The 11,987-nt window shown below is 42.4% G+C and overlaps 2 protein-coding genes across 2 annotated transcripts; one reads left to right on the forward strand and one right to left on the reverse strand.

The window, feature by feature from the left end:
• Positions 1-2,082: 2,082 nt before the first annotated feature.
• LOC118929206 (olfactory receptor 7G2-like) lies at positions 2,083-3,018 on the forward strand. Its single transcript, XM_057490111.1, has one exon. It carries the CDS (start codon positions 2,083-2,085, stop codon positions 3,016-3,018), a length of 936 nt encoding a protein of 311 aa, XP_057346094.1.
• Positions 3,019-10,321: 7,303 nt separating this feature from the next.
• Positions 10,322-11,278, reverse strand: LOC118929193 (olfactory receptor 7G2-like). The gene has a single exon (XM_057490112.1). It carries the CDS (start codon positions 11,255-11,257, stop codon positions 10,322-10,324), a length of 936 nt encoding a protein of 311 aa, XP_057346095.1. The 5' UTR covers positions 11,258-11,278.
• Positions 11,279-11,987: the final 709 nt, after the last annotated feature.

Below are 11,987 nucleotides of genomic sequence, written 5' to 3' on the forward strand. Positions count from 1 at the left end.
CCCTGGTCCTCTTGACACCAGACCTTGGCCGTCTCATTCTCATTTCTGTGACTGAATTTCACTAATCTTAGTACCTCATTCAAGTAGAATCAAACACTGTGTACCCCTTTTTGACTTAGTTTACTGAGTATAATATCTTTAAAATTCATCCATGCTGCAGTGTGTGTCAGAACTTCTTTCCTTTTAGTTTCAATAAAGTCACATTGTGTGTGTACCATACTTTGTTTATCCATTCATCAGTTCAAAAGGCAGGTGTGCTGCATCTTCCGTGTAGCCGTTGTGAATAATGCTGCCATGAGCATGGCTGTTCCAAATGCCTCTTCAAGTCTTTGCCTCCTTTTTTGGGAGAATACATCTAGAAGTGGAACTACTATATCATATGTAATTCTTCATTTAATATTTTGAGGAATAGCCATATTGTTTTCAACACAAGATGATCTAAAAAGTTCACATGATAATATAAAATGATCAGTACATGAATACAGTAAATTCATTAATGATGAAATGTTTGTAATGAACAATAAAATGGAGTAACATGTTCACCTAGAATTTAAGGAAGAAATCTCATTCACTCCACTCACAGTATGGATCACACAGCAGACAAGTGCTTTGCCAATGACATTGTAATTTCTCATAACTCTATTAAAGATGAAGTGTCATAATTTCAACCCATGATCCCATGAAGTGAAAATGTACCCTGAACCTATTGAGATGAAATAGGAAAGGTGTTCAAAATCTCAAATCAGTCTATATTAATGACAGTCAGAAATGGTTAAATATTGTTGATCAGAATTTGCAGTATGAAATAGAATGAATTTTAAGACCCATGGAACATTCAGGGGATCTTGAATGAAAAATCTGAGTGCATTTTACCATTATTTAGGTATACTTAAAAATGTGTATTTTTACACAAAATATGTTTTCACACTTAAATTTAGAATCAATTTCCTGATATCACTAACTGGATTAAATGCCATAGCTTCTACTGAAAACATGCAGACTGGGTCCAAAGAGAGAAGGCTGATGTTCCCACATGGGCAAGCTGTGTGCAATGGGAAGAGAGAAATAGATGGTAAACACCTGGCCTCACAGCCTAGGGAGGCAGCCATCCCAATTGCCTTCCTTCTACAGTCCTGGTCTTTAAGGGTTTGCACTGTCCTGGGACCCGAATAATAATAAAGTTTGTCTAATGAGGAGCTTTGAATATTGAGCCCCCAGGGATGCAGAGCCTGCAAATAGTGTCTCTGTGACCACCTCACTCAACAGTGCTGCAGAGCCAGGAAGCAAAAGCTGAGACACATCCCCTGCCACCATCTTCTTTCCCAGAAACCAGGGATTTCACTGGGTCTCTCTGCCCTTCTCAGAGGCAGACCTTCTGTTTCCATGATGCAGTTTCCAGGAAACATATCAAGCATCCTACCGTAATGATGCCAGCAGGTAACATAATGTCCACTAGACAGTGCTGGACATGAGGTCAGCATTTAGGAGACATGCATCTCCACAAGCTGCTTGGAGTGCCCTTGTCTAAGGTGATCATTTCACCTGCAACTAAATACATCCACCCACAGAAGAGCTTTGGTGTCATGTTGCAAAGATGATCCTGAAGATAAGACAAATTTTGCAATTTCATTCGCATGTTTCTGATTGTCTGGAGGTGTGGAATTTTCTGAGGGAATAAACTCACGTGGTCTTTATTCTGCTCCCAGAACTTGCCAGTGTGTCAGAAAGACATTCTCAATTAAATTTGGGCTGATTAAGTGACAAGATGGTAGAGAAGTAGGGAGGGAAGTAGGATAGAGGGAGATAAAAGAGGGGAAAAGATTTTTGTATTACCTGGGGTTCTTGGGATGCATGAGCGTGTTTCTAGGGTAACAGTCCTCAGTCGTTAATGTACAGGTCAGCGTTATCTGCAGGGACTGTAAAAACATGTTGCTGAACACCTGCCCTGAGACATATCATTAGTAAGATGGAGCAGGACCCAAGGAGTGGCATTTCTAACAGGTACCCAGGTGCTGTGGCTGGTCCATGAACAGTATGTTTTATTTTCTTGTTCCCAATATTTTCCATAGGTTCATTAACTACATGGACCCCAGAAATCACACAGATATTTCAGAATTCCTCCTCCTGGGATTGTCTGATGATCCGGAACTGCAGCCCCTCCTCTTTGAGCTCTTCCTGTCCATGTACCTGGTCACCATTCTGAGGAACCTGCTCATTATCCTGGCCATCAGCTGTGACCCCCACCTCCACACCCCCATGTACTTCTTCCTCTCTAACTTATCCCTAGCTGACATCTCTTTAAGCACAGTCACGATCCCCAAGATGCTGGTGAACATCCAGGCACAGAATCAGCACATCAGTTACACTGGATGCCTCACCCAGATCTGCTTTGACCTCCTTTTTATAAGTTTTGAAAGCTGTCTCCTTGCAGCGTTGGCCTATGACCGCTATGTGGCCATATGTCACCCCCTGATGTACATGGTCATCATGACCCCCCGACTCTGTGTTCTGCTCATTCTGCTCTCTCTGCTCATTGGCATGGGGAATGCCCTGCTCCACAGTCTGACAGTGCTGCCTCTCTCCTTCTGCACAAACAGGAAAATCCCCCACTTCTTCTGTGAACTTGCTCAGGTCATCAAGCTGGCCTGCTCTGACATCTTCATCAATAACTTCCTGATATTTGTTGTGTTTAGCCTCTTTGGGGGTCTTCCTCTCTCTGGGATCACTTTCTCTTATGCTAAAATTGTCTCCTCTGTTTTGCGAGTGTCATCAGCAGGGGGAGGGTATAAAGCCTTTTCCACCTGTGGGTCTCACCTCTCAGTTGTCTCTTTGTTCTATGGGACAGGATTAGGGGTGTACATCAGTTCTGCAGTTGCTGACTCTTCCAGGAAGGCTGCAGTGGCTTCAGTGATGTATGCTGTGGTCCCACAAATGATGAACCCCTTCATCTACAGCCCGAGGAACAGGGACATGAAGGGGGCCTTTAGGAAACTCATCAGGAGGACTCCTCTCCCTTAATGATTTTGTCATCCTATTTGCATCAGGTCTAGAATGAGTCCAAGAGAAAGGCCTTCTGGTGTTTCAGAGTGCCTAACTTTTCAATGACTAAGGTTCTATAAAGTGACTAGAAAACATGATGGCGAGGGGCCTGTCTACTCAGGCTTAAAACCTGATTTTGGTCTTTGTCTCTAACTCTGGAATCGTTGACAAATCATTTCAGCCATCTAAACTCAGTTTTCTGGGCCATGTTCCATAAAGAGTTCCTGGGCTCTGGGATCCTGTTACAGTGGTTTGGGGGGAAGATTCTCAAAATAAACTGGGAGATGGTGGTTGGGGCAGAAGGGTATGTAGGCAAGGCCATGGTCCTAGGTGGGCACAAGTTTCTGCCTCACCCAGTGGTTGGGACTGTGTGGGTTTTGCCCCAGATTTAGACCTACTGAGAGGAAAGGGAGCTGGACTTTCTTACCCCAACCAGGTCATTGTTGAGTTTTTTGCTATTAAACTGTTTCCAAGAATGATATCAGAACTCACTGAGACAGGGAAAAGATGGGGCAGCTCCTTTCCAGTTGGAGCAGGATAAGGGCCTCGGGAAGGGACAGAAACAGGATGCTTACTGAGAGCCTCAGGAATGTGCAAAAACTTGATACTTGTGGTGAGAACATCTTTTTTTTTTCATTTTGTTGGCAGTTACAGTCATGTGAGCTTGGTAGGAGCTAGCCAAATTTGGAAATATAGACAACTTTCAATGAGATTGGTCAAAATAATGGATAGTAATCCAGTGGGAACTATAGAAATTAGACAACTCCGCTAAGTCTGGGACATAGAGCCCTAGACAAAGACCAGACACAGGCACTCTTGTCCCCTCCCGGTGTGTGCTGGGAGTTCTGTACTTTTGCTTTCTCTGAATAAAAAGCCTTTTTCTCCTGCTCGCCTACCTTGAGCATTTGCAAAGTTCATTCTTCAACTCGGTGAACAAAGCCAGTATCAACACCATACTCACTTTCATCATGTGTAGTATTGGTATGGTTAGGTCACCTCACTCATTTGAGTTGATTTTGAGATAAATGAACTCTGGCTGAAGAAGTCTTCAGTTATTTTTTTTTTAAAGGACTTAAAGAGGTATGATTCTCTATGGACATGCTGTCGTATTATTGGATGTATAAAACAATCTATCATTTTACATTAAAAATGATTAATAATGCCATTTTCTCCACCCTTTTCTTCTTATGAGCATGTTGACAGTTGAGGACCCGTATTCTTCCATGTGCATTTGTCAACAAGCTGGGGAGATTCTTCTGAATAAGCTGGAAGGCCACTGCTTCTGTAGATGTGGGGACTTCATAAGATCCATAAGGAAGATGTGTTTGGGTGGCCAGGTGACTTGAAAAGCACATGAGCCAAGCCACACGGAGGAAGAAGATGGCATTCATTTACCCTCTCAGGGTAAGAGACTCAGAAAAATCCAAGTTCTTCATCTCTGGGCTTTGCTCCTCAAGGATTTGTGCTGCCCTGTGATCACATGAGAGTAAAAATATTTGAATATTGAGGGGCTTTGGATATTGAAATCCCAAGGGACACAGACACTGCCAATAGTCTTCCTGTGACCACCTAGTCAACAGACATGCCCAGATCATATACAGCACACCTGAGACTGGTCCCATTGACAATTATTTCTGCTCAAAAACCCAATGGCTTCACTGTCTTTCTGGGCTCTCTGCATATAGAGCTTACCATTTTTATAATTCACATACAGGAAAGAACTAAATACCATCCCTTACTATGGGTACCCAGTAATCTGACATCCCCTACTTCATGTTTTGCAACAGGGATAGGTCATTGTTCACTGGTCCCTCCAGAGGAATTGTTAGGTGAATACATGCAGAGGATAAGCAGAATAGGTCACCTGCAAGGGGCCTACATAGTGGCACACCATCTTCTCCCAGACCTCTTTGCTTTTCCCTTTGCAAAAATTCTCAAGTATCTCTCATTTGAATAACCATCTACTGTGATCCTTAAGCATTTGGACTTTTTCCATCCTCAAGAGCAATCTACTCTTGCTCATTTTTGAAGATTATTCTAGAATAACCTAACATTTTCTTTCATTTCTTTAGCAAGCGACATAGGTGTGTGGCCACCCTCTCCTTGCTCTCCCACTCCTAGTTCAGGGCACCCCTTGGTAGAAGAGATCTCTGGTTTTGACATGGTTTCCTGATTATGAGTATTCTGAGAGGGAGGAGACTACTACTCTACCTGTTTCTCTTTAGGAGTCTATAAAATATTTGAAAAGGCAAAACAGAATAGAATAAGAAGCAAATAATCATGGATCCTTCTTCCTGAATTACTAATACTTGACCTTTTACCATAAGAAATATTTTCTTAATATCATAAAACAACATGAATAAATATAGTATACATGGTATGTTCCTCTCAGTTCCCAGAGGCAACGACAGTGTCGAATTTATTGTTCTCCCTCTGTTATTTACAATTGTTTACATATTTTGTGTGGGCTTGAATGTGTGTGTAAGGGCAATAATGAAAATACCTTTCAGTTGGAGAAGGAGAATAAATTGTGATGCATCGGGTTGCTGAAATATGAAAGGTCGTTAACACAAATGAAACAGAAAAATGTGCCAGGACATTAAATGTATTGTTTTTAAAAACTGGAATGCAAAAATGCCATGTAAAATATGTAAATTTCAAATGCAAAAAAGTATATGTTTTATGGATAATGATTGAACTTATGAAAAACAGGAATAATACATCCAATTTCAGGAAGTGGTTTCAATGGAGAAAGGGTTTTAGGATATGGAAAAATAAATATGTGTAATTTTATTTCTTTAGAATCACCAGCCACAGATATGGCAAGATATTTAATTTCATGGTCCTTAGAGGTGAATACCCAGAACTATTTTTCTCTGTACTTTTCGTATACTTGAAATATTTTCTATTCAGTAACTAAAGCTTTCATATTTGTCGTTTCATTTCAAAACTTATTTTAAGTGAACCATGATTTAGAGGTATTGTTAGGAAATTACTTGCTTTTCGGAACTTTATTTGTGTCAATCCATTTACTTCTCATTTATTCCTTTTAATTGTTGTACATTTTATCAAATGACCATGGGAAATGAGCATTAATAATTGCTGTTCATTCAGATTGACTCATGGAATCTCCTAACTTTGCACCTTTCTGGAGACATAAAATTGGGAGTCCTTAACAGCTACCAAAGGGAAAGGAACTAGGGAGGATGGGTGGGAAGGGAGGGATAACGGTGGGTGGAAAGAAAGGGGGTAATACGATTAGCATGTATAATTACTATGTCGGGGGTTTATGGGGAGGGCTGTGCAACACAGTGAAGACAAGTAGTGATTTTACAGCGTCTTACTACGCTGATGGACAGTGACTGTAATGGGGTGTGTGGGCGGGACTTGGTGAAGTGGGGAGCCGAGTAAACATAATGTTCTTTATGTAATTGTAGATTAATGATAACAACAACAACAACAATTGGGAGTCCTTAGTTTTAGAACGGTCTTTAAAGCCATGAATCTGGACACTTTGCAAGTAGGTAAAGGTAGTCCGAACAGAGCAGAGATCTGGGGAGGGAGCGTGGACATCCTCCAGTGCTTGGGGTTTGGGAAGGTGATGAAAATGGGTGGTGGGAAAACAGGAAATACTAGTCAGTGAAATAGGAGCGAAACCACACAGGGTGCAGCTCTGTCACCCAAGTGAGGACAGTTTATAAATAAGCAATAAACTGAGTCGGTCCTGTAGACAAGACAATTTGAAGAAGAATGCATAATTACAATCAGGACTTAACAAGGTAGAGAACCTCAGCAGCTCTTCAGTGTGGGTTCTGTGGAATGTTCAAGACTGCATCTAGGTTGGAATGAGCTCAGAAGAAATGGGAGGATATGGGGGAGTGTGAATACAGCGGTCTGTTCTGATGAGTTTTGTTGTAACAGGAAAGGAGAAAGGAGATACAAGCTAGGGTAAGATGAGGTGTCATGAGAAGGTGTTTTTTTAAGAGATGAATTGCTTTCTATTAGTTCTTCATAGAAATGTGTTCAGTTGTATGTCCCCTTGATCATGAACTATACATTCTCTTGTGCTTAGAACTCACAGACTTTGTCTACTTTACGACATAGTTCTGCTCATTGTCCCCTCTCTCTCCTGTGTCACTGATTCCCTCCACCCCCATTGATTCGATCATTTCCAAGAGCTTCTAGCATCTACAGGGTTCTGAACAGTGTGGAATGAAAACCCTATCAAAAGCTTGAGGCAGGGCATCCACAGTGCTAATGAAAAGGGAGAGTAGAATTTGCAGGCTTCAGGGAGGGATGGTGGGATTAATGATGATGATGATGTATCTGGTAGATAACAAAAGGCCACATACCAGTCATACATGAACCACTGGCTCAAGAAGAAAGTTTTCCAAGCCCACAAAATCTGGTAAAAAGCAGAGCTGCGTGAGGCAGTCTGCGAACTGCTGGGCGTGCTTGGTGTGTGGACGTGCCCCAGCATCTTGGGGACTGGAGTGGAGGTGAAACACAAGTCAGGTTCTCAAGTACAGTGACCAATTACATGGTCAGAAAGAGCCCAGACAAGAATGGGTGAAGTTCGGAAACCCCTGAATGAGCCAGAAAGAGGAATTATGCTAACCTGTTTGGTTTTATCAGTCCATGTTGTTGATGAGGCAAATGGAAAAAGTACATAGGTGATAGACTCAATAATTGATGTAAAAATTCCCTTAATTTAGAAAACCCTCACATTTTAATCTGAAATAAATACTGTGAAATGCGCTCTTTGGCATCTGCCTCTCTCAGCCTCACTCCCTAAACCTCTTTTATTTGTATAGTCTTGTGTGCTAGTCTACAATCATCCCGCTTTTATTTACAGAATATTTACTCTTTGCCCACATCACACCAACTTGTTGAAATTAAGAAAAAAAACAACAGGTGGCTTTTGCCTTGAATAACATCTCAAGTCTTCTAACTACCGGGAATACCAAAGCCAAAATATAGCAAATCCAGATTTTAGAGCAGTTGGTCTCTAGCATCAGCATCAGTTAGCGGACCTGATAAATCAGATTGCTGGGCTCCATGTTCAGAGGAGCAGATCTAGGAGGTTGGGCATGAGCTGAAAAAGTGTCCTTTCTAACAATTCCCAAATGCTCATGCTGCTCTGGAGACCCCACACCGACTGGAGGAATGGATGATCAAGTCAACACAGGTGGGAATAGACCCAGGGCGTCCCCAGAGCGGACGGTGAGCGTCATCAGGGCTCTACAGGCTGGGCTGCTCGGGGGTTTAGGATCATGAGTCAAGTAATCCTCTTCATTGTCAATGGGCTTCCAAATCCTGTCCTTTCAATTCCCCATTAAATGTCAGTATTCCTTGATTTGGCTTCATATCTCCTGGTATAATTTCCTAATTAATAATATTAGCAACAAGCATAATTATAAATGGAATAACCATGGTAAGCTGCTTCTACCACCACCACTTCTAATACTTCACGTAGCTCTATTAGCAGGCATCGTTCTCAGGCCATTGCTTCTTTAATTAATTTTATTCTTCAACCGACCTATGAAATCAGTATGTCCATCAACCCCCATTTTACTCTTAACTTCAATTCACATAAAGGTAAATACAGAGTGAGTGAGGTTACGGGCACATGGGCGCATTGAGACCTGGCATCTGACATGCGGTTTGGCAGTGAAGGGATCTGATTCACACAGCCAGACTCTCAAGTTGAGCATCCATCACTCCATGATATGACCTGGAAGTAGTGCAGAATAACGAATCCAGAAAGGTAAATCAGAGTCCATCACCTGCCTCTTGATAACTTCCACTTGAATAAACCCACAAATGCTTCCCCTGCTCTCCAGGATTTTCAATTCTCAAACCACACAGGTAGATGGTAGTCAGGGACAACCTCGAAACAGGGCGCACACTCAGGACCAGAGATTATGTTTAAATATCATGCTGTTATCACTGTGATTTGGTTAAACATTCATTTCTCCCAATTACTCATAGATTAAAACACTTTTATTCCAAGGTGATTTGTAATGTATCTTTATTTTTTTCCCAAAACAGAGGAGTGGACTGGATAAAAGATGAAATGCTCACGGGCATTTGAAAAAAAGAAAAGGTAAAGCAGTGATTGGTTAGTGTATCCTAAGCTGAATCCTAGCCTGCTGAAGACAATCTCTCACACACAAGTAAATATCCATGTTGTTCTTGTACCTGCTCTGGTATGAAGACAGAAAGGTTTCAAAAAGACAAGGAAGACAATTTGGGTCCCTGCAGATAATGCAGAATAAGATCATCCTCTGAAACACCCTAATTCCATCTAAGTAACTTTCATCCCTATAACATCTATTACTGACAAGTCAGAGAAAATAGGATGTGGACATTGCATTTTAACTGCCACTACTCAACCCATCACAGAGATATCTTCTGGTTAACTTCATGGAAAATTCAGACATCATCAGGCTCAAGGGAGGACAGTTTTCTGTCTGCAGGCATCCTGTATTGATATGACATCTCCATCTGGAACCACAACCTGATAACCCTGAGGAGAACCAGTCCTAGAACCAAAATAGATGCAAGAGGTCTGAATGTATCCCTGCTCCGCTTGTCCTGTATATTCCCTTCTACTGAATCCTTGCAATGACAGATAACTCTATGGTTTGGGGATACTGGAGTCAGATACCCCTGCTCTTAGAAATGAAGGCATTCTCACTGATGAAGCTCATGTATCTCACAACCTTCTCGAACTAGTGGGACAACCTTTTAAGCAAACTTCATAAAATGAGACTCAGTGCGTTCCATGTTCATGTTCCTCAGAGGGATACCAGTGATCAGGCTGCTAACTAAACAGATCAGCTCCCTTCCTCAACTACAGACCAGACTCTGGGGTGCAGCTGACATGGCCCTACCCAGAGTTCAGGTGGATGCTAGACTCTAGATATGACCACAGCCTCGCTTCAATCTTTTCTTGTCCCGTCAACCTTCTGCAGCTTTCCTTCTTCTCAGAATGATCCACAAAATAAAATCAAACCTTAAAATAGGGACCCTTACCTCAGCCTCTGCTTCAATGGAAACTGCGCAAAGAAACTGCATTTAGAGAATTAAAACGTGTCAAATATCACAGAGATAAATAAAAGGCAGACACGGGTTTCATCTCCAGGTGATAATTCATTTCCTATTATGTTATCTAGGCTTTTAAGAAAAATTTGGAGGTGCAAGAAGCAAACACCGTGGATCTCCCAGTTTTATGACATTGCCTCATTCTAGAAACCCAAGTCCAGAGGAGATGGCAGAATCACAGGGAAGGTACCTCACTGATGAGTTTCCTTAAGGCCCCCTTCATGTCCCTGTTCCTCAGGCTGTAGATGAAGGGGTTCATCATTTGTGGGACCACAGTGTACATCACTGAAGCCACTGCAGACTTCCTGGAAGAGTCAGTAACTGCAGAAAAAATGTACACCCCAAAACCTGTCCCGTAGAACAAGGAGACAACTGACAAGTGGGATCCACAAGTGGAAAAGGCTTTACGCTTTCCCTCTGCTGAAGGTATTCTCAAAACAGAGGAGACAATTTGAATATAAGAGAAAATTATCCCAGAGACAGGAACACCCCCAAAGAGGCCAGCCACAAAATATAAAAGGATATTATTGATGAAGGTATCAGAACAGGCCAAGTTGATGACCTGAGCAAGTTCACAGAAGAAGTGGGGGATTTCCCTGTTTGTGCAGAAGGACAGATGCAACACCATCAGACCGTGGAGCAGGGCATCCCCAACGCTAAGGAGCAGGGAGAGGAGAATCAGCAGGACACAGAGCCAGGGGGTCATGATGACCATGTACCTCAAGGGGTGACAGATGGCCACATAGCGGTCATAGGCCATTGCTGCAAGGAGACAATTTTCAAAACTAACAAAGACTACAACAAAGCCAGCCTGGGTGAGACAGCCTGTATACGTGATGTGCTGATTCTGGGCTTGGATGTTCACCAGCATCTTTGGGATTGTGGTTGTGTTTAAACAGATGTCATTAAAGGACAGGTGGGAGAGGAAGAAGTACATGGGGGTGTGGAGGTGGGGGTCAGAGCAGATGGCCAGGATGATGAGCAGGTTCCCCAGGAGGCTGAGCAGGTACATGGACAGGAACAGGCTGTAGATGAAGGGCTGCAGTTCTGGATCCTCTGTTAATCCCAGAAGAAGGAAATAAGGAACTCCTGTGTCATTTTTGGGTTCCATGGTATTTAGGAATCTGATGGAAAAGAGGGGGTAAAGGAAAAGAAATGAAGAGTCCCCAGCTGAGCAGCAGCATCAGTTGGGAACTTTGTGGAAATGAGCAGAGGTGGTAGCACTCCAGGCTTACTGTGGATACATCCTGGGGAAGGACCAGGAATTTATATCTTAACAATCCCTCCACTGGTTTGAAATATGCTAAAGTTTGGGGTCCAGTGCTTAAAATAAAGCACTGAAACTGTATATATTGTGAGCCCTAGTGAATTCACATCTGACCCTCTTCTAATTTCTCCCTCCATCACCAACTTGTACACCTTGTCCTCCATCCACTCCCATTATTGTCCCTTATTTTTACTGATCACCAACTCTGGGGCACACCTTGTACCAAAGTGCTGAGACTGAAAGAATAACATGTGGGTTTCCTTCCAAAATATTTCCTGCCACCAACAAACAGGAAGAGGAGAATTAAGCTATCCAATATATCTTGCAGTGTATGGTACCCAAACTTTGGCATACCTCAGAATCACCTGAAAGGCTTGCTAAATTCCACATGTGTCAGGCCATAATGCCACTGCACTCATCCATTGGGATATGTGGGTAAGGAGAGGTCACATCCTGGACATGACGTACATAGTGCATGGCAAATTAATTTTAATTAGCAGGGTCAACATTATACTGCTATGTCAGAATTGTTTTCTCCATTCCCTACTTTGTGGGTATTATGGTTGGGGCCTTC

Source organism: Manis pentadactyla, chromosome 12 (assembly GCF_030020395.1).
Source record: "Manis pentadactyla isolate mManPen7 chromosome 12, mManPen7.hap1, whole genome shotgun sequence".
NCBI classification, from domain to species: Eukaryota; Metazoa; Chordata; class Mammalia; order Pholidota; family Manidae; genus Manis; species Manis pentadactyla.